Below are 26,020 nucleotides of genomic sequence, written 5' to 3' on the forward strand. Positions count from 1 at the left end.
CAGCTCACCCAGGCTCGCAAACTTCCCGTCTTCAAACAGGTCCCTGTACCTCCTAACACCTGCCCTGGGCCGACTCAGGAACCCGCAGTCAATTCTCCCCGTGACAAACCGGTGGTTCCCCCGGTTTGGGGACACCATCGGGGATCCCACCTCCCCCTGTGCTGTCTCTGTTTCCCCCACATTCTGAGGGTAGCCACCACCTCCGGGCTCGTGGTATACCTCGTTGGAGGGTGTGGCATCGGCGCAGTTACCAACGCCTCCAGGCTCTTGCCCACACAGCGCGCCATCTCCATCCTCTTCCATGCTGCCCCTTCCCCGTCCATCACCCACTTACGCACCATCGCTGCGTTGGCAGCCCAATAATACCCACAGTGGTTGCGCAGTGCCAGACCCCCCCCCCCCATGCCTGCCCCGCTCCAGGAACACGCTTCACACCCTAGGGTTCTGGTGCGCCTACACATACCCCGTAATGCCCAGGTTAACACGCCTGAAAAAGGCTTTCGGGATAAGGATGGGGAGGCACTGGAACAGAAACAGAAATCTCGGGAGCACCGTCATCTTGACTGATTGCACCCTATCCGCCAGAGACAGCGGCAACATGTCCCATACCTTAATCTGATCCTCCATTTTCTCCTCCAGCCTTGTGAGGTTAAGCTAATGCAAGGCACCCCAAGCTCCTGGCCACCTGGACCCCCAAGCGCCTGAAGCTCCATCTAGCCATTTTAGTGGGAGCCTACCAATCGACTCCCTCAGTGCCATGGCCAGGGGTTCAATTGCCAGTGCAAAAATCAGGTGGGACAAGGGACACCAATTCCTCGTCCCTCGGCATAATCGAAAATACTCCGACCTCCTCCCATTCGTGACCACGATCGCCATCGGGGCCTCATATAACAGCCTCACCCACCTGATAAACCCCTCTCCAAACCCGAACCTTTCCAGCACCTCCCACAAGTAGGCCCACTCAACTCTATCAAAGGCCTTCTCCGCGTTCAACACCACCACTATCTCCGCCTCCCCTTCTACTGCTGGCATCATTATAGCATTCAAGAGACTCCGTATGTTAATATTCAGCTGCCTCCCTTTCACAAACCCCGTTTCATCCTCGTGGATAACCTGCGGCACATAGCCCTCTAATCTCGTGGCTAAAATCTTCGCCAACCGCTTGGCGTCCACATTTAAGAGTGAGATAGGCCTGTATGACCCACACTGCAGTGGATCCTTGTCCCACTTAAGGATCAAGGAAATCAGCGCACGAGACATCGTTGGATGCAGAGCCATCCCTTCCCTTGCCTTGTTGAAGGTCCTAACCAACAGTGGGCCCAACAGGTCTGCACACATCTTATAGCATTCGACCGGGAACCCATCCGGCCACGGCGCCTTACCCGACTGCATGCTCCCTATCCCTTTGACCTGCGCCTCCAGCTCAACCGGCGCCCCCAGCCCCTCCACCTGTCCCTCCTCCACCCTCGGGAATCTCAGGCGGTCCAAAAAGCGCCCCATCCCCCCCTCCTCCGCCGGGGGTTTGGACCGATACAGTTCTTCATAAATATCTCTGAAGACCCCATTAATGTCGACCCCGCTTCGCACCACATTCCCTCCCCTATCCTTAACTCCAACTATCTCTCTGGCTGCATCTCGTTTACGGAGCTGCTGCACCAGCATCCTGCTCGCCTTCTCCCCATATTCATACACCGCTCCCTGTGCCTTCCTCCACTGAGCGTCCGCCTTTCTGGTGGTCAACAAGTCGAACTTAGCCTGGAAACTATGCCGCTCCCTCAGCAATCCCTCCTCCGGAGCCTTCGTGTATCTCCTCTCCATCCTCACCATCTCCCCCACCAGTCTCTGCCTTTCTCTCTGCTCTCTCCTCTCCCTGTGGGCTCGAATGGAGATCAACTCCCCCGTGACCCCCGCCTTCAGTACCTACCTGACCATCCCCACTCGGACCTTCCCATTGCCATTGGCCTCCAGGAACCTCTCGATACATCCTGAAACCCGCCCGCCCATCTCCTCGTCCGCCATCAGCCCCACCTCCAAGCGCCCACCTCCCCCAGCTCGAGGTCCACCCAGTGCGGGGCATGGTCAGAAATGTCTATACACAGCAACCTCCACCCTCGCAATCAGTGCCCTACTCATAACAAAAAAAATCAATCCGGGAATAGGCCTTATGCACATGGGAGAAGCATGTAAATTCCTTGGCCCTCGGTCTCGTAAACCTCCATGGGTCCACCCCTCCCATCTGATCCATAATCCCCTCAACACCTTAGCCGCCGCTGGCCTCTTACCCGTCCTGGATCTGGATCGATCCAGTGCCGGATCCAACACCGTGTTAAAATCCCCTCCCCCCCCCCCATTGTTAGGGCCCTCGCCTCCAAATCTGGAATCCGGCCCAACATGCGCTGCATGAAACCCGCATCATCCCAATTCGGGGGGTATACATTGACCAGAACCATCCGCTCCCCCTGCAGCTTGCCGCTTACCATCACATACCTCCCACCGCTGTCTGCCACCACATTCGATGCCTCAAACGACACACTCTTCCCCACCGGGAATGGAAACCCCCGATTTTTTGCATCCAGCCCCGAATGGAACACCTGGCCTACCCATCCCTTCCTCAATCTAACCTGATCCGCCACCTTCAGGTGCGTCTCTTGAAGCATGGCCACATCCGCCTTCAGCCCCTTCAGGTGCGCAAACACGCGGGCCCATTTGACCGGCACATTCAGTCGCCTTATTAGGTGAGCAAAACTGAACTTTATTTCCGAATTAGAACTGACTGCTAGCAGTAAATGGCTGAGACTTGAATTCGGAAGGCAGTCAATTACAAACTGCTGAGTCCGTCCCAAGTCTGCGATATTACAGAAAAAGAAGGCGATTCTTATGCATTATAGGATCAAGATAACATGAATACAACTTGGTCAGGAATTTGATTGAAAGTAAAACATAAGTAATAATCGTTACAATGGCGTCACCTTGCTGACCTTTAGGGGACTGGAGTCTCATATCATTATCTTGTCTATGTTTTAAGAACTGGACAAACTTGTTTACATACAGGAAGAGACAATTGATCAGCTTGGTATGTATTGAGACTACTTCTAGGTTCATGACGAACAAGCCTTATCTAGGCTCTCAGAGTCACCCAGTTCTCAGGTCATGCTGACCTTGGCTGTCTCTGTGTATTTTGTATCTGTGTCTTAGGTTAAATTCAATTGTACCAAGAAGACTTGACTAGTTTTTCCATCATGCCATTATTGACTTCACACAATACCACACTCCCCCCTTTTGTCATTTCATGACAACCAGCTAAATAGGTCTATCCATGATTCGTTTGAAAATGCATTTACACAATCAGGCAAGCAATCATATCCCTAGTAGCATTAGTAGAAGTAGAATAAAGGCCTTAAAGATCCAGTCAAATAATCCATGACCCAACCACCCTAGCCAACCCGGCGGATTATAGTCGTGAAATTCGCTGCCAATTTCTTGAATTTGAGCAGACTGTTTCTTAATATGGTCGGCCAGGTTAGTGATATTTTCAGAACCATCTGGAATGTAAGTACAGCACTCTTGGCCTACGATAGCGCACGTTCCTCCCTGCGAGGCTAACAGATAACCCAAAGCCAGTCGATTTTGTAATGCCACGGTCCGGACAGCCACTAGCTCAGCTGGGACCTCGGCCAGTGCCTGTCCAGTGTCCCTGGCTTCTGTTGCTGTTACGTTTGCCAGATTTTCCAATGCTAAGGCCATGTAGATCAGTTCGTTGGATGCCTTGCCCGTTCCGTTTTAGAAATTGTTCTTTTTGCTCGCGAGGGGGAGTGCTTAAGGGTGGTTAGGTGACGCATTTGGGGTATGACATATCCCAAAAAGCAGGACCCTGTCCAATTAATAGGGAGCCACGGATATGATTTAGTGCCACATATGAACTAGGTTCCATTGTAGGCTGTAAAATCAACAGCTGATGTCATCCAGGGGATGGTGTTGGTAGGTTGCACCTACTTTGCTCCATTAACTTTCCTTCCCCTGATTTATTAAAACATATGGAACCTTGAACATTATACGAGTGGACAGTGAGGGAGGGTGGAGTTAAGGCATGATTATAGGTAGGTTGATATGAAGCTGAAAATTTAGTCATGTCATAGCCAACAGATCTCCATATTTTCATATTCCCCCTATCTCCCCTAATGCCTGTTAGATTTTGTCGTAAAATCCATTCAACTGTTTCTGTGGTACGAAAGGGGAGGGATTGGAGAGGTATTCCTTCCCTTGAATGGACGGGGATATGGTTACAAACCCAACACTTGCTAATATTCAATTTTTCTGCGTAAATATATGACATATGTAAATAGGTATTGGAAGGCAGGTCTCGTTTAGTTCGTTTTTTTACTACCGAGTGGCCATTAAGGCTAAGTAGTCCAGAAAGTCCAAAAATTATACTGAAGATCTTCATCCTGTGTTCTCGTCTGGGTTGGAGACTATCTTCTTGCAATCGGATAGATGTATCCAACTTGAACGTCCTTCAAGTTTGACCGAAGTTGGCGTCGTCAGTAGTACGAGGAAGGGTCCGCTCCAGCGTTGTCCTAGTTTTTTTCTGTCCCAGTTTTTCTACCAACACGAGGTCTCCGGGTTTGACCACTGAATATCGAGGGACGGCTATCCCTGTCGTTACTGGGAGATGTGCCTGTTTTACCTGTGAGTGAAGAAACTTCAAATAAAGTGTTAATTGATTCAAATAGTTCTGCATTTGTTCCCCCATCACATGGAGGTCTACTCCCTCTAGGAGTTTTTCATGAGCATCCCAGGGAGACCTCATTGACCGACCATAGACTATCTCTGCAGCTGACAGTCCGGTCCGTGAATGGGGAGTCACTTGCATGTGAAACAGTGCCAAGGGTTATACTTTTAGCCAATTTAACCCAGTTTCTTCAGTTAATTTAGATAATTTTTCTTTTAAAGTCCCGTTGGCTCTTTCCAGAATTCCTGCTGACTGCTGGTGATACGCGCAGTGCAGTTGCTGTTTAATTACAAGTGCTTTGCACAATTCAGTATTGATCCGAGCTACAAAATGTGGTCCATTGTCTGAGCTCACCATTTTGGGTACCCCAAAATGAGGAATGACTTCCGTTAACAACAACTTCACTACTGTATGTGCCATACAACTAGTGGTGGGGAAGGCTTCAATCCATTTACTAAACACATCGATTATTACTAAACAATATTTATAGCACTGTGCTTTTGGCAATTCGATAAAATCAAGCTGTATACAAGCAAAAGGATCATCTGGCAAGGGGGTGGTTCCCGGAGGGCATTTAATACCTTTACCCTTATTATGTTTCATGCAAATGACGCATCGATCCAGCCGCGTTTGCGCTGCTGTATTCAAATCTGGGTGCCACCAAGTTTTAGGAGTAGTTGTACCACTCCCTCCTTGCCAAGATGGGTACAAGAATGCAAATAATCAACAAGTAACGGCACTAAAGAATTCGGAATACAAACTTGAGCAACTGGAGTCAGCCAGAGGTCTCGTGTCAAGGGGTGCGAACACCTCATTGACTTCCATAGTGTTCGCTCAGAATCAGAGGCGTCCCTCTGCAAATTTTGAACTTCAGCTATCTCTGGCATGCCCGTCTTTCGTAATACAGGTACCTGGTTTAGAGCCTGATTAGCCCCACTGGGAACAATTAAAGAGGTTGATGAAGCTGCGGTTTTAGCAGCTGAATCAGCACGGGCATTTCCTAATTGAACAGGAGTGTCACCCTTTGTGTGGGCAACGCATTTAATAACTGCCAATTGACGGGGTAGCTGAATGGCATCGAGGAGATTTTTTAACCCAAAGAGCATTTTGAATGGGAATTCCCACAGAGGTGAGAAAACCTCGCTGTTGCCAGAGGCGGCCAAAATCATGGGGTCACGCCAAAGGCATATCTAGAATCATTGTAAATATTAGTACTTTTGTCTGTGGCCAAAATACATGCTTGAGTAAGGGCGAATAGCTCGGCTTTTTGTGCAGAGACAGGGGTCCGGAAGGCTGCTGCTTCCTGCACGTCAGTTTCGGTTACCACTGCATATCCCGACTGTGGGACGCCAAATGGGGAAATGGAAGAACTGCCATCAACATAAAAAATTTGATCTGGATTATCAATAGGCCTGTCGGTTAAATCCTGGCGAGGTGCAGTAAGGAAGTGATTCCGAAGCAAACAATCGTGTGGTGGGTCTTCAAGGTTATCGGGGGGCTGTTCAAGGAACACAGCAGGATTTAAAGTTTAACAATAATGAAAAGAGAGGCAGGGGTGTTGCAATAGTGAAACCTCATAGCGGCTCAATCGCGCTTGAGTCAAATGCTGGGTTTGCTGAGACGTTAGGAGAGCCACGATATAATGTGAAGTATGCACTTGTACTGGTTGGTGAAGGGTTAGATTAGAGGCTGCCTGTGCTAACAAATGGACAGCAGTAAGACTTTGGGTGCAAAGGTCTGTCATACATAGGTCGTCCTAGTGCTGGGGCGGTAGCCAGGGCATTTTTTCAGAGGAATAAAATATTGCTTTGCTGAATCAGGTAGTTCAAACGTAAGAGGAGCATTTTGAGAGGAGTACGGAGTTAATTCTTTAGTATATACAGTAACATTCAGAATCCATTGTCTGCAAAAGTTCACAAATTCTAAAAAGGCTCACATCTGCTTGGGCGATGTAGGAAATGGGGTCTGCAATATAGGAGTAATGCGTTCCTGAGTAAGGGAACGATCAGTAGCATTTATTAGGACATCCAAAAATCTGACTTGTCGTTGACCTTTATGAACTGGGAGGATCCTCCTTTCCTATAATCTTACGAGCTAGCCCTATTTGTCTGGTGAGAGGAGGTTTCTTATTGCCGAATTGTTTTTTTAATGTTTTGACTGTTTTCTATCCCAAAGCTCACTTTACAATTTTAAAGTCTTCCAATCTTTCAATTTACCGTTCACACACTCATTAATATCTCTTTTGCGGGCTTTATCTCTCCAACTCATTAATAGTGATTGTTCGTTACGTTAAGTGGACTGTTTTTTTTCCACTGTAAAATTAAACAATTTGAAACCGTCATATTTTCTCCAGATTGCTTTTTTTTCTGCATCAATGTTATTGTCAAAGTTCCAAGATCCCTGTGTAACCTCGTGGCCAGATATCGTTACCTAATTTATTGTTTAAAGCAGCGCTGCAGCCAATCTTCGAATATTACGTTCTTGAGAAGGGGGTTCTAAACACATGAAAAATAGAGGGGAATTGCCGCTATTTTTATCTAAAGTGTGTCGCATAATGTCAGTAAAAATGTGCCCCGGCAAAAAAAGCGCTCAAACAAAATTTCTGGTACCAAATCAAATTGGAGGGTCCTTGACCCCAAAAAATTACTAACAGGGTCTCTGACCCCAAAATATTACTGAGAGGGTCCCTGACCCCAAACAATTACTGGGAGGGTTCCTGACACCAAATTTTATTGACAGCCTGTATAAATCTGATGCGGATGAAAAACGAGATCAAAAAAGGTCCCTGACCTGTGGCTGATTACACAAAAAATGTACTCACAGTCAAATTTAGATTCGAGAACCTTCACCTGTTTAGTTACTTCCGACAGGGATGAGGGGTCGCAGCACAGATCCGAGAGAGAGAGAGACCAAGGTCAACCTTACCTTGTGCCGGCGGCTGTCTCATTACTCCGGTCATGGCCTTGATTACTTTTTCTCAGTCCCTCACGGAAGCTCATTTCAGGATATTGGATTTTTTCTCGCAGCGCCAAATGTCGTATTCAATATTTTCCCCGCGTCCTGACTGTGATAGAGAAATATAAACATGATTCATTAGGTAAGCAAAACTGAACTTTATTTCCGAATTAGAACTGACTGCTAGCAGTAAATGGCTGAGACTTGAATTCGGAAGGCAGTCAGTTACAAACTGCGGTGTCCGTCCCTAGTCTGCGATATTAAAGAAAAAGAAGGCGATTCTTATACATTATAGGAACAACATAACATGAATACAACTTGGTCAGGAATTTGATTGAAAGTAAAACATAAGTAATAATCGTTACAATGGCGTCACCTTGCTGACCTTTAGGGGACTGGAGTCTCATATCATTATCTTGTCTTTGTTTTAAGAACTGGATAAACTTGTTTACATACAGGAAGAGACAATTGATCAGCTTGGTATGTATTGAGACTACTTCTAGGTTCATGACGAACAAGCCTTATCTAGACTCTCAGAGTCACCCAGTTCTCAGGTCATGCTGACCTTAGCTGTCTCTGTGTATTTTGTATTTGTGTCTTAGGTTAAATTCAATTGTACCAAGAAGACTTGACTAGTTTTCCCAATAGGCCATTATTTGCTTCACATAATACCACACTTTTTGAACATTAATTTCCGAAATATAATCTTTATTTTTCATTGTGCTGAACTCGGAACTCGTGGTTACCACATCTTAATTACAAACTCAGCGACGTTGATCGCAATTTCTCCCGAGCAACCCTTTTGTCGTTTTGCAATTAACCTGTTACGGAAGTCGTCAATATCACTTGAGACCGTGAGGCATATTCTTTGTTAAAACGCCCTTTTCAGTAGGGGCTGTTTTAGCTAACTGGGCTGAATCGCTGGCTTTTAAAGCAGACCAAGCAGGACAGCAGCACGGTTTGATTCCTATACCAGCCTCCTCGGACATGCGTCGGAATGTGGCGACTAGGGGAATTTCGCAGTGACTTAATTTGAAGCCTACTCGTGAAAATAAGCGATTTTCATTTTCAGTTCATTTCATTTACTACAACTGCGGGAATGTTTTGACTGGCAATATAATTTTTTGTGTTCAACGCTGCATATATGATCCATTTATATGTAAAGCAATTTTGCCATCTTTTCAAATTATCATATGTTTCCATCCACTTTGGGGGGGGGGGTAGGCGGTGGATGCCGACTGTTGTTGATTTAACCTGAGCATCACCAAACTGCAGGCGATGGACAATGTTGAGATGCCGGGACGACAGGCAGAACCTCAGCCAGGACAGAAATTGAGCCCGCGTTTTTCGCATCCCTGTGCAGCATAAAGCAGTTCTCAAGCTAACTGAAATAAGCAGGTAGCTGAGATTGCTGGACACTTGGGATGCAGATCGGTCAACAGGAATATTCTGGTAAATACTCCATTTTTTTCGATTCAAAGCATGCACAAAGGAAGCTGGTTCCGGTATATGCACGTCAAATCATCGCTGTATGAGCTTTACTGCATGGTTTACAGCATACCGCCAGGAATGGACTTTTGGGCTCTTTTTGGGGGGACCAATGGTACTTTTTCGACGTTTCCCGACTTGGGAAGGAGTCAGCAACTTTTCCCCAGTAGTATATGGCCTGGACCAGGAGTGAGGCGAGTAATAATGTGGTTGCGATGCCAAAGCAAAAGCGAGGGAAGAAGCACAAGATGGTAGCTGCCGTTTCAGAAGAACGTGAAAGGCAATCACACAGTTCTGATCCTGTGCACCCACATGGAAACCTCATAATAATAATAATATTTATTGTCACAAACAGGCTGACATTGCAGTGAAGTTACTGTGAAAAGCCCCAAGTAGCCAGATTCCGCCGCCTGCTCTGACAAACGGAGGGAGAATTAAGAATGAAAAATTACTCAACAGAACGCCTTTGGGGATGAGTGGGAGGAAACCGGAGCACCCGAAGCAAATCCACGCAGACACGGGGAGAATGTGCAGACTCCGTACAGACAGTGAGATCGCCGGAAACCGAACCTGCGACACTGGCTGTAAATCCGCAGCGCTCACATTGCCTTTAATATGACGGCAAGAAACATTGTTCCCTTGTGAATTCACTTAATTGTAAGGAAATGAATCAAATTCATGTCCAATATTACTGGCAGGTAAAAGAATAGATTTGAAGTTTAATCAATTTAATTTGCCCACTCTATCTGGCATGGCAAGATTTGAAAAAAGGCTTCCTCGTCGAATCAGACGAGTGTTATTTATCTGATACATCCCATTTAACCTTTTTGATTTTATATTTTAATTTGCATGTGAACCTTCGTAATGGTAGGAATAAAACAGCAAATTTTCTAATTCTCCTCCGTTACTGAATTCTAAGTGAGTTGTAAACTTTGGAAGAATTCTGGTCTACATCTTCTCTAATTTCGACATATTCTGACCGAGGTACTATGGCCGGCATTGGACACAATTCTGCTGCTGACATCTAACCAGTGATTTTAAAGACGTATCAATCCGATTAATTAATCCCCAGATCCTTATGTTTAGGCCACCCTCCTGCATTGGTCACAGCATGCATCAAATCAAACTTAAAATTTAAGCATGATTTTACAAAAGTAATATTACAATGCGTTAGAATGGATGTGAGAAATTTGGGGAATATTTCCAATGCTGATTATATTGCTTTAGAGGTGAAAGTCGCATGGGAAATGTTATTGGCCCTTCATTTTTCTATTAAGTTGCCGTGATATTAACGAAGATGGGCATTGTGAAGAACAGAAACTAAATGATGGATGTGATTCTCTGGTGACTTTATTCGAGATTGCTGCATAATTCCGGCAAAAGTCAACACAGGATTTCAGCTACATATGTTTTTATTCAATCCTGGTTTATTCTGCTGTGCACATCTTACATGTGATGGGCATTAAAGGCCAGTTTATTGAACAGCAGGACAGACATGTCGCCGCAAAAATGGAGGGGAAAAAGGGAAGGATTCTGGAACCCGAGATGACACGAGAAATTGTGAGCTTGCTCAAAAGGAAAAAGGAAGCATATGATAGATCGACGCATTTAAAAACTGATGAAGCCCTTGTGGAGTACACTGAAAGTAGGTAGGCACTTAAAAGTGGCAATAGAAGGGCCAAAAGGGGCCATATAATGTCGTTCGCAAGACATTATATCTAAGAGGCACCTAATAGCTACATGAAAATGGAGGAAATTCAGGGATATGGACTGAGTAAGGGCAACATTTTCTTTTTTTTAGTCAGGGCATCGTGCTTGGGACAGACTTGGCGGGCCACAAGTGTCTGCTCTTGTCCTGTATTTTTACTTATTTTTGAATGTGATTGGATGAAGTTACTCGGTGTCAGTCTGAATTAAAGCGGCCATAAATCAGCCCCGTCAATCGGCCCAGAATGCCAGTCATTGATGAATTTCTGCGAATCGTACTGGACACCTAGCAGTTGTGCGTACGACCATTCTTAACATTTAAGTTACTTTTTAAAACTAGAAATGCAGTTAAACTGAAATTTCTGCATGCAACAACATGCAACAACAAGGTGAAGTAAACCAGCATGCACTTTGTTGCTGAAAAAATCAACAGGAAACATCATGCGTTCGGTCACGCTTTCTAATTCCAAGTAATAGGGAATATGTGGTAATGCCTTGAGAATGAATTGCTAAAACTGCTCATTTACATGCTGCGTTGGTGAAATTAATAAAACCTCGGATGATTAATATAATTCCTCAGAATTCGATAACCACTGGGTAGCCTAAAAACAGACGATTGCAAATTCCGTTTCAGTGTAATGTATGGCACATATTCATTAATAACTATTCAGAGTGGCTAACCGGATGCCGTAACGTCTGCGAATAAATTATCTTACTTTCGGCATTTTAATTACGTTGGTAATCAGGGTATTTATTTCAATCATTTTTAGCGGAATGAATCAGTGAGTCAAGTCGGAATTTCAGTTACTGAATGTACTGTTTGATTGATAACGTTGCCCGATTTGAGTCGATATTTGGTGTTGTGCAGAAGTCACTGAACGTTTGTTTATTTTTCCTTATCCGTACTCAGTAAATGCCCGCAAAAATTCCATCCTTTGGTTTCCTTTCTGGTTTCTAAATTGGTCAGTTGGTAATCACCGATTTTTTTATCAGGTGGATCTTGCTTCCAAAATAACAGAACGTTAATGCCAAACCAACTCGTTGCATTTCCGCTTCTTCAGTCACATGTTTTGACCTCCTCTTTTTTTTTGGAATTTGTGTCTCCTGTAATGCCAGAAAAAATTGACTCTGTTTCTAATGTTATTTCAGAGTCAGGGGCTGGTTTAGCACCGGGCTCAATCGCTGATTTTGAAAGCAGAGCCAGCAGCCTGTTTCAATTCCCGTACCAGCGGCCCCGAATGTGGCGACCAGGGGCTTTTCACAGTGACTTCATTTGACGCCTACTTGTGACAGTAAGCGATTTTCATTCATTTCTTTTCTGGGACGCACCATGTCTTGATTTACTGAATTCAGTGGGAATAGTCATCAAGGTTGCTCTTCTTGGTGTGAACCATATTGCTAACGTCGGATATGTCGCACTCCCCATGTCGTAGAATATACATTTTTAATTTTAAAGAGCTATTTTTCTTCATACCCATGCAGATGAAAGGCTGACCGAAAGAGAAATGGGTAAATACCTTCAGAAAAATTATGATTCGATAGGTACAGACGTCGTGACTGATATTAACGCTGAAAGGTAGAGCCATGTTCCGTTTCCACAATCCACCCCCAATATAATAGGTCAGGCCTTTCAAAAACTTCAAACAATAAATAAATAAAAACAGCTACTGTTTTTAAAAAACGACACAATATCAACAGTTCAGCGATTCGAGCTGACGGATATTTCTACCTAAGAGTTCTGCAAGAGACGATACATTTTATTATTTTTTCCAGAGGTCGAGAGGCTGAAGATGACTATTAATTCAGGTGAGAAAAATATCTAAACAGCATATGCATCTTTAAATACTTTCGATTTGCTGGCGTGAGGATGTGTGAGTCTCACAATTTTCTCAACCTGACTGCGCATAATTCAAACTTCCGTCTTTTTCAGTAGCAAATGTGTGCTGCCACAGGTTTCGTCTTTCTCTGGCCCGGGAATTATGGATTCAGAGGTATTACACAGCATCAAGCAGAGCCAAAACCGCATACACTGTAATACAAGCAGACACACATATACACACACAGACAAATGGAAAATATATCACCGACAATCCATCTAACTTGCAGTCTTTGCACTGTGGGAGGAAACCGGAGCACCAGTGATGCAGACAGGAGATAACGAGATGTCTTTGGGTTCATCTGTTAAATCTTAATCCATCTAAAATGCAACGAACTGTGGTCCGTGCAATGTGTGTTTCTCTGCAGAGGACGATAATTGAATCGTCCTGTACAATCGGCCATTGGTCCTGCAATTCTCGATGCCAGATACAAACAGTACCAATAAGGGACTCCTTCCTGACATCCCTAGGGATGCTTCTTGTAATGACATAGTGTGCTCCTAGTCCCGAAGCAGTCAATATGTTCCTGTTCCTGTGGAGGCAACGAACACAGTGAATTTGCTTTCCGATCTGGTTATTTTGTCCATTGCAATAAATATTTTCCTTTGACGTGAAACTGCGCGACAACTGGTACTTTTAATGTACGAGTCGTTCTATCAATATCTTCACAGTCGTGAAGATTGTTGTTCAGGTTCCAACTAAGCTCCCTTGCGTTAATGCACCAGCATCCTCTTCACGTGTTTTCATGTTCCTACGGAAAAAACTGAAGCCGATCATCAATTGAAAAAAAAAACAGAACAAGCTGGAAAAAAACCTTATCAGCTCTGGGGGCATCTGTGGAGAAAAAGAAATAAAAATATTTTATTTTAATTTTTTTTTTTACAATTAAAGTGCAACATAGCGTGGTCATTCAGCCAACCCTGCACACCCCCGGGTCGTGGAGACAGACCCACGAAGACACGGGGAGAACGTGCAAACTCCAGAGGGACAGCGACCAAGGGCCTTGGCAAATCGGTCTTGTATTCGATTGATCGTGTCGGTATAATTGAACCAAACACACAACTGCCGATGCTATTCCCAGACTTTCCCTTTCTCCATGTTGGAAGTCGGTTTCAGACAGTTCATTGATGTGACGAATCCGGAAAATAATTACAATAGAACTTAAGCTCCGTGTTAAATTAGACATTTTTTGTTTGAAAAAATTATGAAGTTTATGTGCGATCTTCATGCCATGGTGTTTCGTTGGCGGTTGCAGATTTTCAAAAAGACACAATGAAGAAATAAAGAATATATGTCGCAAAGTAGTTCTCCACACTTCATGGCAAATATAAATATCTCCCTTGCCAGTATTTTCGCATTCAACTACCTGAAAACAAAACAAAAACAACCTCAGTTTATGCACTCAATATATATTTCACAACGAGGACTGTTAAATACAGAGACTTGCCTGAAGTTCAAACTTCAATCACCAGGAAGTATTGATGGAGAAAATGTTATGCACGTTATGCTAAAAGCATGAGGGTCAGACAATTTTTAAAAATCTGCATATATTGGCAGATGTTGTGAGAGGTTTATTGTATTCTAGGCTATAAACAGCGGCGAAGACCAGAGTTAAATCCATTAAGTAATGTATGTGCGTGTACATAGAACATAGAACAGTACAGCACAGAACAGGCCCTTCGGCCCTCGATGTTGTGCCGAGCAATGATCACCCTACTTAAACCCACGGAACTCGTATACCCGTAACCCAACAATCCCCCCATTAACCTTACACTACGGGCAATTCAGCATGGCCAATCCACCTAACCCGCACATCTTTGGACTGTGGGAGGAAACCGGAGCACCCGGAGGAAACCCACGCACACACGGGGAGGACGTGCAGACTCCACACAGAGACCCAGCCGGGAATCGAACCTGGGACCCTGGAGCTGTGAAGCATTGATGCTAACCACCATGCTACCGTGAGGCCCATGAACATGAATTCTACCGTTTTGTCTTTCTTGAAAGGAGAGTGCAAAGGTGTATACGATCCAGGTAACATTAATATATCCATGTCTGCGGTATGTTGCAATATCTGCTGTGCCACTCTGGGGGGTTGTGTTAACCTTGCTGGCTGAAAACAACGTGCTAACTACGAGGGATCGCGAAGTAGTTTTGCCAAGATACTCGCAATGCAGAAGTTTGCGCACATACCTGGGGAAGTTACTTCAAACCGCTATACTACCTTGGCGGAAATTAATTTCAATTAATAAACATGAAACATTAGTAGTGTGCCCAATGGATTATCTGAACCACCCGGTTCTTTCGGGAATTCCCTTCAAGTTCGTACTATGTAGAACTCTAGACGCACATCAATGTGATTGCTTCCTGATTTTTCTGTGTAATGTAAAATAAGTCATTCAAATCATTCGAGGTGGGCCTACGACACCAACGTACCAGGAAATAATAAATACAATAGTCTCAGAAGACAATGTGAAGTCAATGCAGTAGCCAATCATATGAGCCGTGTGAAGATCGAATTGATCTTGTAATCGCACCAACAGTTATTTTCTCCACTCCAATATTCCTCCAAATATGCATCCACGTTAATTTTCAACGCACGGAATTGCAACGGTCAGCAGTTTTCCATGCTTCTGTCGCCTTGCCTGCCATGGTATTATCCTAACGATCCTCCGTTAAGATCAAGGATTTGCTGTCGTTCAAAATTTAGTGTTCATGCCATAATTGCATCAATGCAATTGATATGTTGAGGGTTTTCTTGTTATGTGAACATCACCTGTTAGTGTTGTAACCGATACTGCTGCAGACAGCACGCTCAATTGCTGTGGTAAACGTGAAATGCAGTCAGATAGCTGCTCGCACACCTCGGCACATGAAAATCACAATCCTACCATATGCCAGTGAAATTAAAGTATTTGGCAGAAATGCGGCGGTTTATTGAATTTCACTCACGGCACCAAGGTCTCCGGTTCGATCCCGGCTCTGGGTCACTGTCCGGGTGGAGTTTGCACATTCTCCCCGTGTTTGCGTGAGTTTCGCCCCCACAACCCAACGATGTGCAGTGTAGGTGGATTGGTCATATTAAATTGCCCCTAATTTGGAAAAGTGAATTGAGTACCCTGGAGTAAAAACAAGTCTATTGAATATAAAAAGGGCATCGGACGTAGTAGAAGAGGACTTTAACGGAAGTAAACTAAATTAATGGTCTTAGTTTGTGCAGCTGTGGATGGAATGACTATTAACTGCTGCAAATCATCTATGATGAGGGTCGTTGTGTACGGCAGCGAGCTATTCATTTAAATATAACACAATTGCAAAAATTCAAAAATCTTTGGCATCTGTTGGAGGAATGGACCTCAATCATATTTTAATATTTTAATTGATAGCGACAGACCAATGAAATGAATATCGTGATGAAATCATATGATTAGACGTTAACAGGGGACGAATGTACGTCGATTTTCTACACTCTGTTGAACTTTCTATAAATTGCAGACATCGAGAAACTAATTCAAGACTTGAGTAAGCAACAGCAGCCAATCATTTCGTGGAAATAATCGTCGTCCATGCATTCCATGTGCTGTGAAGAAATATAATAGGCAGGCAGAGAATCCTATCTCTGTCCTAATGGTGTACATTATGATCCCGCCAGGAATTTGAGAAACTTGATACTGCCGGTGGCAATTGTTCTCGGGCAGTAACATTAATATTAACATCAACATCTATACTATCTTGAATATTCAGTGTTCCGTAGGTCAGTCAATTGTCGAGGCTCATGAAAGGAACACAACTACTGCATTCACCCAGGTGTTTCTTGCAGATGAATAGATCCTCATTTCATTACAGTCCGCGACGTCGAATATTAAAATGAGTATGTATCTTTGCAGAACTGAAATAATTGTACAATGCCTTGAGGCAGAACGGATAGAAGCCAACTCCAAATTTAAAATGCAACCAGGCTGATTGAGGAATATTGCACTTGGATTAATATAGAACAGTACAGCACAGAATAGGCACTTCGGCCCTCGATGTTGTGCCGAGCAATGATCACCCTACTCAAACCCACGTATCCACCCTATACCCGTGACCCAACAACCCCCCCCCCCTAACCTTACTTTTACATATTAGGGGCTGGTTTAGCTCACAAGGCTAAATCGCTGGCTTATAAAGCAGACCAAGCAGTCCAGCAGCACGGTTCGATTCCCGTACCAGCCTCCCCGGACAGGCGCCGGAACGTGGCGACTAGGGGCTTTTCACAGTAACTTCATTGAAGCCTACTCGTGACAATAAGCGATTTTCATTCATTTCATTTCATATCCCTTTGCCTTTTACAATATCCCAGAAACCCATTCCCGTGCCAACTGGGGCTTGCTGGTGGGACTCTGAGTTGAATTTATTCCAGCACATTCGGAACAATTTTGCAACCTAACTGAACGTAAAGATCCAAACATGCAGTTTGGTAATTTGTTGTGCATTACATCATGACCTGAAATTGCTTGTTACAGTTGCATAGAAAGAAAAACTGTGGTCTTTCCCATTTTAAAATGCAAAAATAAGAATTCGAGCAAAATACAAGGATTCATGATCAGATAAAATTCCATACATCTGCAATATCTTACATTGGTGCTATTAACTGCATATTTCACCCTAGGCAAATCAGTGCTTGCGAAAGAGCTAGGTAAATCGTTTATGACAAATGATTTGCATACATTATCTGAAATGCAATTGATCATGATTTTGAAAGTGATATTATTAGGTTTAGACACCTTCATCAACAAACGCGACGTTATGCTTAACGAAAATGAAGAACACGACAACTACATTATCCTTCGAATGTTTGATGCACCAATTTATAAAAAAGATACGGAGTTAGTAGAATTAGAATGTGAGAGAACGTTGAAATATTCAGGTGAAAGCAAAGAAAAAACAAATCATTGCGGATTCTGGAATCTAAAATCGACACAGAACCACAGTCATAGATCATTTGAGAGTGTAGAGATATGCCAAAGTTTCGAAACTGGATGACTCATTGTCAAAGATAGAGAGAACTGGAAAAAGGATTAGTTTTTTTGACCATCGCATCTTTTCCAATATCCATATGTTGCTGGTCCATTATACCGCCCCACTGACCCCGCCCCCAACCACCCCCAATAGTTGAAATACCATTCTAATCCCACTTCTCTCTAAATTTGACGGAGTCATTCAGACTCAAAGAACAACAAAGAACAAAGAAATGTACAGCACATGAACAGGCCCTTCGACCATGCTGCCTGTCTAAACTAAAATCTTCTGCACAACCGGGTCCCTATCTCTCTATTCCCATCCTATTCATGTATTTGTCAAGATGCCCGTAAATGTCACTTTCGTCCCTGCATCCACCATCTCCTCCAGCAGCGCGTTCAAGGCACCCACTACCCTCTGTGTAAAAATCTTGCCTCGTACAACTCCAATAAGCCTTGCCCCGCGCACCTTAAAACTATGCCCCCTTGTAATTGACCCCTCTATCCTGGGAAAAAGCCTCTGACTATCCACTCTGTCTATGCCCCTCATTATTTTGTAAACTCTATCAGGTCGTCCCTCAACCTCCGTTGTTCCAGTGAGATCAAACCGAGTTTATTCAACCGCTCCTCATAGCTAATGCTCTCCATATTAGGCAACATCCTGGTAAATCTCTTCTGCTCCCTCTCTAAAGCGCCCAGATCCTTCTGGTAGTGTGGCGACCAGAATTGGACACTATACTCCAAGTATGGACTAAGTAGGGTTCTATACAGCTGCAACATGACTTGTCAATTCTTATACTCAATGCCCCGGCCAATGAAGGCGAGCATACCGTATGCCTTCTTGATTACCTTCTCCAGCTGTGTTACCCTTTCCGTGACCTGTATGTCTGTACACAGAGACCTCTATGACTATCAATCCTCTTGAGGGTTCTACCATTCACTGTATATTCCCAACTTGCATTAGACCTTCCAAAGTGCATTACCTCACATTTGTCCGGATGATGCTCCATCTGCCATCTCACTGCCAAAGTCTCCGAATGATCTAAATCCTGCTGTATCCTCTGACATTCCTCATCGCTGTCTGCAATTACACCACGTTTTCTGTCGTCTTCAAACGTACAAATCAGACTAGTTACATTTTCCTCCAAATCATTTGTACATGCTACGAACAGCAAAGGTCCCAGCACTGACCACTGCGAAACACCACAAGTCAGAGCCCTCCAATCAGAAAAGCACCCTTCCATTGCTACTCTCTGCCTTCTATGACCGAGCCAGTTCTGTATCCATCTTACCAGCTCACCCCTGATAACGTGTGACCTCACCTTTTGCACTAATCTTCCACGAGGGGCCATGTCAAAGGCCTTAATTAAATCCACATAGACAACATCCACTGCCCTACATCTATCAATCATCTTTGCGACCTCTTTGAAAAACTCTATCAAGTTAGTGAGGCATGAAAACCCCTTAACAAAACCATGCTGCCTCTCGCTAAGACGTCCATTTGCTTCCAAATTGGAGTACATCGTATCTCGAAGAATTCACTATAGTCATTTCCCTACCACTGACGTAAGGCTCACCGGCCAGTAGTTCCCTGGATTATCCTTACGACCTTTTTGTTTGAATAAATTTATAGCACCCAATTCATTTTTTCTAATTAAGGGGCAATTTAGCGAGGCCAATCCATCTCACCTGTTCAGCTTTTGGTTGTTGGGGCGAAACCCATGCAAACACGGGGATAATATGCATACTCCACACGGCCAGTGACCCAGACCCGGGATCGAACCTGTGACCTCGGTGCAGTGAGGCATCAGGGCTAACCAACTGCGCCACCGTGCTGCCAGTTTGCTACTCACCTTAAAGGACTATTCTCTAGTCCTCCGGAACACCACCTGGAGACAGTGAGGATTCAAAGATTTCTGTCAAGTCCTCTGCAATTTCCTCTCTAGCCTCCTTCAGTATTCTGTAGTAGATCCCACCAGGCCCTGGGTACTTATCTAACTTAAAATGTTTGAGGGAGCCCAACACCTCGTCGTTTTGGATCTCAACGTTACCCAGGCTATCTACACACCCTTCTCCAGACTGAACATCCACCAATTCCTTCGCTTTGCTGAATACTGATGCAAAGTATCCATTTAGTAACTCGCCTATTTCCTCTGGCTCCACACATAGATTACCTTGCTTATCCTTCAGTGGGCCAACCCTTTCCCTGGCTACTCTCTTGCTTTTTATGTACCTGTAAAAAGCCTTGGGATTTTCCTTAACACTATTTTCCAATGACATTTTGTGACATCTTTATGCCCTCCTCACTCCTTTCTTAAGTTCATTCCTAATTTCCTTATATTCCACACAGGCTTCGCCTCTTCCCAGCCTTCCATCCCTGAAAAATGCATTGTTTTTCTTTTTGACGAGGCCTACTGTATCTCACTTTCCCAACGTTCCCGAAATTTGCCGCATTTATCCTTCTTCAGCATAGGAACATGCAAGTCCCGAATTCCTTTCAACTGACATTTGAAAGCCTCCCACATGTCAGATGTTGATTTACCCTCAAGCATCCGCCCCCAATCTAGATTCTTCAGTTCCCACCTAATATTGTTATAATTATCCTTCCCCCAATTTAGCACATTCACCCTAGGAACACTCTTATCTTTGGCCACCAGCACATTAAAATTTACTGAATTTTGGTCACTGTTCCCGAAATGCTATCCGACTAAATCTTCTACCAACAGGCCGGGCTCACCCCAATACCGGGTCCGGTACAGGCCCTTGCCTCGTTGGACTAGCGACGTAATATTTTAAGAAGCCCTCCTGGATGCTTCATACAAACTCTTCCCTGTCGAAGCCCCTAGCACTATGTGAGTCCGAGTGAATATTGGGGAAGTTAAAGTCTCCCATCACAACAACCCTGTTGTTTTTGCTCGTTTCGTAAACCTGTCTACCTATCTGGTCCTCCATCTCCCGCTGGCTGTTGGGAGGCCCCAACATTGTGATTGGTCCCTTCTTTTTCCTGATCTCTATTCATAGAGCCTCGCTGCCCTCTGAGGTATCCTCCAGTAGTGCATCTGTGATATTCTCCCTAACCAGTTCTACAACTCCCGCCTGAAACATCTAAATCCTGGAACCTTTAGCTACTAATCCTGTCCTTTAGGCAACCAGGTCTCTGTAATGGCAGCAACATCAATATTCCAAGCACTAATCCAAGCTCTAAGTTCATCTGCCTTACCAGTAATACTTCTTGCATTGAAACAAATGCACTTCAGGCCACCAGACCCACTATTTTCAACAACATCTCCCTGTGTGCTGTTCCTGAGAGCCACACTAGCCCTAATCCCTAGTTCTCCCTCAACACTTTCACCCTCTGACCTATTGTTCCGGTAGCCACCCCCCTGACATACTAGTTTAAACCGTCCAGTGTGACACAAGCAAACCTCGCGGCCAGGATATTTGTGCCTCTCCAGTTTTGATGCAACCCGTTCTCCTCATACTGGTCACACCTGCCTCGCAAGAGCTCCCCTGGTGCAGATAACGGTAACCCTCCCTTTTATACCAGCTGTTTAGCCACGTGTGTAGCTGCTCTATCTTCTTATTTCTAGCCTCAGTCGCACGTAGCACAGGGAGTCATACCGAGATTACAACCCGAGAGGTCCTGTCCTTTAACTTTCTTCCGAGCTCGCCGAACTCCTGATGCAGGACCTCATGCCCCATCCTGCCTACGTAGTTACTACCAAGATGTACAACAACCCCTGCCTCTTTGCTCTTCCCTTCAGGATGCCCGCTACCCGTTCTGACACTTCCTGGACCCTGGCACCAGGGAGGCAACAGACCATCCTGGAGTCTCTTTCGCGCCGTCAGATGTACCTATCTGTGCCCCGGACGAGAGATTCCCCTATTACTATTGCTCATCATCGCTTTCACCCACCCTGCTGAACATCAGAGTCAGTCATGGTGGCACTGCTCTGGCTGCTGCAGTTTCCCCCGATAAGCTATTCCCCCTACAGTAACCTGAGGGGTATATCTCTTTGAGAGGGGGAAACCACAAGGGGTTCCTGCACTGACTGCCTGCCCCTTCTGGTGGTCACCCATTTCCTTGCCTGCACACTGAATGTGACCAGATTTATATAACTGCAATCTGTGACTCTTCCCACCACATGCATGCTCCTCAGTGCATCCAACTGCTGTTCCAACCGAACCATACGGTCTATGATGAGCTCCAGTTGTGTGCATTTTGTTCAGATGAAGTCATCCGGGACGCTGGACGCCGCCCGAACCTGCCACATCTCACAATTAGTGCAGTGTACCCCTCTAATTGACATTGCGTTAATTAATTAGTAAATTTTAATTTTTTTTAAAGTTACTGTTAACTATGTTTCCGAGCACTAGATTTCTACTATAAATGTGAAAGCTAAATACAGTACTCTCCGATCTCCTAGAAGTTACAATTAAGTAATTGATTTATTTTATTTTATTAGTTTAAAATGTTTAATTTTTAAATTTAATGCCGATTCCCAACCAGGCAATGAGGACACAGCATTAATGTGATGTCACTTCAGGTTCCGACCCCCCCACCCCCCCCCCCGTCCAATAAAAAAACCAACACAATTTGAAAAGGTAACAAATATAAAAATAAAAATCACTTACCATCCCCGGATATTCTCTGGTTCTCTCCCTGCAGATTAACAGTTACAGGCCAGAAGAAAGATAACAAAACAGGAGGGGAAAAGCAGCTTCTCCTACTCTGCACCGAATTACCTCACTGCACCAAATTTCCAAGTTCCAATTCCCACTCTGGATATGTCTTACTCACTGAGGATGTGTCTCCTTGACCTCCGGAGAGCGAGGTTATTAGCTAGCTAATTAGCTCCTTTCTCTCACCACATATGCTGTGAGACCGGCTGAGATCATCCAGCATTATTTACCTTCGGAACATTTACCAGGTTATCTTCAATGCGACATGGAGTACATTGATTCAAGATAAACTTGCAGAATGTTTTTCAAGGATTCAAGCGTGACTAAGCTGTACATGACTAATTGACTTGTTCTGCTTCCAATTGTAGACGCAATTTCATTACGTACAATTGGGGCTCAGAACTGAACTGTGATAGCAGACAAATCATCCTTAGAAAACAGACACAGTGGCGTTAAATTTGTTTTATAGCAGAACGGAAATGTGCCGAGGAAAATTGGGTTGAAATTAATATGGCGAGCGTGCTTGACCCGAACAACTGGTAAGCAGGGTTACTTCACAGCGCCAGCAATGACCTCGGGTGACTATCTGCGTGGAGTTTGCACGTTCTACCCGTTTCACGTGTGTTTCCTCCGGGTACTCCTGTTTTCTCCCAGAGACCAAAGACGTACTGGTTAGGTGAATTGGCCACGTTATACTGCCCACACGTTCGGTGGGGTTACGCGGATGGGGGTGGGGGAGTGGACCGAGAAATTGTGCTCTCCCAAAGCAAGGGCCAGAGGAAACCCGATGGGCCGAATGGCGACATTCTGCGCTGTAGGGATTCTATGATTCCTATCCACCACGGGGTGGTAACATGAAAGGTGATTAACAGACGGCTGGAGCAGTTGAAGAAACCCGGACGTATCTGTTCTAGAATTAAAAATCAAATTGCCACGTCACAGCAAAGGGGGTAAAGGACCATTTGATGAGGATTTAGCATGACGATCTGTAAACTGGAGACGTCCCTCAAATGAGCAACTCATAAGTTCAGTGAATCAGTCACAGTAGATATTAATTTAAATGCTTCAATACGGCTTGTAACATACTTCAGCATATAGGGAAGCATGAAAAGACACTAATAATCTACAAAATGTGGCAAATTAAATTATCCATGGATAAGGTGGATGGTTCCGTAGGGGCGTCTGAAACTTTTGATTCTCATGCTTAGACCATTTGCTGCTTAGCACTCTTCACGTGTCTTCAGGGAATAGGGGTGTAGAAAATGGGTATAGCTGCTTCAGTTCCAGCTCTGGATTGTCGAGATTGAGGAGCAATGAAAGTCTCCACAATGCATCACAAGATAAAGATTCATGGTCTGTGTGTTACTTGGCTAATCATCAGGGAGTAAAAATGCAGAATGTTAGATCGGTGATCATTCCGAAGAATTGAACGGAGCAGGCAGTAAAGGCATCTTCGGTATGTATGCGAGAGGCTGCTGGGAAGGACGGCAATTTGAATTGAATGCCGTTCAGCCTATAACACAAAATGACAACAGACGGAGCAACATCAAAAATAGGTGCAATAATATGAAATTATGTCTCTCGAGGCAACTCCGCCAATCAAGAAGATGTATATGCAAACGTGACACCACTGTTTTAAAAAGCAGGTCGGCAGAAAGCGGTGATTATTGGCCAGTTAACTTAACTTCGGCAGTTTAGAAGATGCTGGAATCTATTATCAAAACACGAAAAGGAAGAAATAGCGAGGCATCTGGATGGATATTGTTCCAGTGGGAAGACGCAGCATGGGTTAATAAAGGGCTGGTCGTGCCTAACTAATTTAGTGGAACTTTTCGGGTGCATTACCATTGCGGTAGATAACGAGGAGCCAATGGATGTGATATATCTGGATTTCCAGAAAGCGATTGATAAGGTGCTACACAAAAGATTTCTGCTTCAATGCCAGGAGTATACGAAATAAGGTAGGGGAACTGGCAGCATGGGTTGGTACCTGGGACTTCGATGTTGTGGCCATTTCAGAGACATGGATAGAGCAGGGACAGGAATGGTTGTTGCAGGTTCCGGGGTTGAGGTGTTTTAGTAAGCTCAGAGCAGGGGGCAAAAGAGGGGGAGGTGTGGCGCTGCTAGTCAACGACAGTATTACGGTGGCGGAAAGGATGCTAGATGGGGACTCTTCTTCTGAGGTAGTATGGGCTGAGGTTAGAAACAGGAAAGGAGAGGTCACCCTGTTGGGAGTTTTCTATAGGCCACCTAATAGTTCTAGGGATGTAGAGGAAAGGATGGCGAAAATGATTCTGGAAAAGAGCGAAAGTAACAGGGTAGTTGTTATGGGAGACTTTAACTTTCCAAATATTGACTGGAAAAGATATAGTTCGAGTACATTAGATGGGTCATTCTTTGTACAATGTGTGCAGGAGGGTTTCCTGACACAATATGTTGACAGGCCAACAAGAGGCGTGGCCACATTGGATTTGGTTCTGGGTAATGAACCAGGCCAGGTGTTAGATCTGGAGGTAGGTGAGCACTTTGGAAGCAGTGACCACAATTCGGTGACCTTTACGTTAGTGATGGAAAGGGATAAGTATACCCCGCAGGGCAAGAGTTATAGCTGGGGGAAGGGCAATTATGATGCCATTAGACATGACTTAGGATGTGTGGTTGGAGAAGTAGGCTGCAAGGGTTGGGCACACTGGATATGTGGAGCTTGTTCAAGGAACAGCTATTGCATGTTCTTGATAAGTACGTACCAGTCAGGCAGGGAGGAAGGGGTCGAGCGAGGGAACCGTGGTTTACCAATGAAGTGGAATCTCTTGTTAAGAGGAAGAAGGAGGCCTATGTGAAGATGAGGCGTAAAGTTTCAGTTGGGGCGCTTGATAGTTACAAGGAAGCGAGGAAGGATCTAAAGAGAGAGCTGAGACGAGCAAGGAGGGGACATGAGAAGTCTTTGGCAGGTAGGATCAAGGAAAACCCAAAAGCTTTCTATAGGTATGTCAGGAATAAAATAATGACTAGGGTAAGAGTAGGGCCAGTCAAGGACAGTGGTGGGAAGTTGTGTGTGGAGGCTGAGGAGATAAGCGAGATACTAAATGAATACTTTTCGTCAGTATTCACTGAAGAAAAAGAAAATATTGTGGAGGAGAATGCTGAGACCCAGGCTATTAGAATAGATGGCATTGAGGTGCGTAGGGAAGAAGTGTTGGCAATTCTGGACACGGTGAAAATAGATAAGTCCCCGGGGCCGGATGGCATTTAACCTAGGATTCTCTGGGAAGCCAGGGAAGAGATTGCTGAGCCTTTGGCTTTGATTTTAGGTCTTCATGGCTACAGAATAGTGCCAGAGGACTGAGAGGATAGCAATGTGGTCCCTTTGTTCAAGAAGGGGAGTAGAGATAACCCCGGTAACTATAGGCCGGTGAGCCTAACGTCTGTGGTGGGTAGAGTCTTGGAGAGGATTATAAAAGATACGATTTATAATCATCTAGATAGGAATAATATGATTAGGGACAGTCAGCATGGTTTTGTGAAGGGTCGGTCATGCCTCACAAACCTTATCGAGTTCTTTGAGAAGGTGACTGAACAGG

At 44.6% G+C, this 26,020-nt stretch overlaps 1 protein-coding gene across 1 annotated transcript in view; it reads left to right on the forward strand.

The window, feature by feature from the left end:
* LOC119974298 (trichohyalin-like) overlaps positions 1-26,020 on the forward strand; it is a 188,988-nt gene that overhangs the window by 82,589 nt on the left and 80,379 nt on the right. Inside the window, exons 9-13 of the mRNA XM_038813070.1 lie at positions 12,362-12,388; positions 12,653-12,685; positions 14,764-14,790; positions 16,252-16,278; positions 17,408-17,434. Of these exons, the coding sequence (XP_038668998.1) occupies positions 12,362-12,388; positions 12,653-12,685; positions 14,764-14,790; positions 16,252-16,278; positions 17,408-17,434 (141 nt within the window). The remainder of the gene's footprint in view (positions 1-12,361; positions 12,389-12,652; positions 12,686-14,763; positions 14,791-16,251; positions 16,279-17,407; positions 17,435-26,020) is intronic.

Source organism: Scyliorhinus canicula, chromosome 12, assembly GCF_902713615.1.
Source record: "Scyliorhinus canicula chromosome 12, sScyCan1.1, whole genome shotgun sequence".
NCBI lineage: Eukaryota > Metazoa > Chordata > Chondrichthyes > Carcharhiniformes > Scyliorhinidae > Scyliorhinus > Scyliorhinus canicula.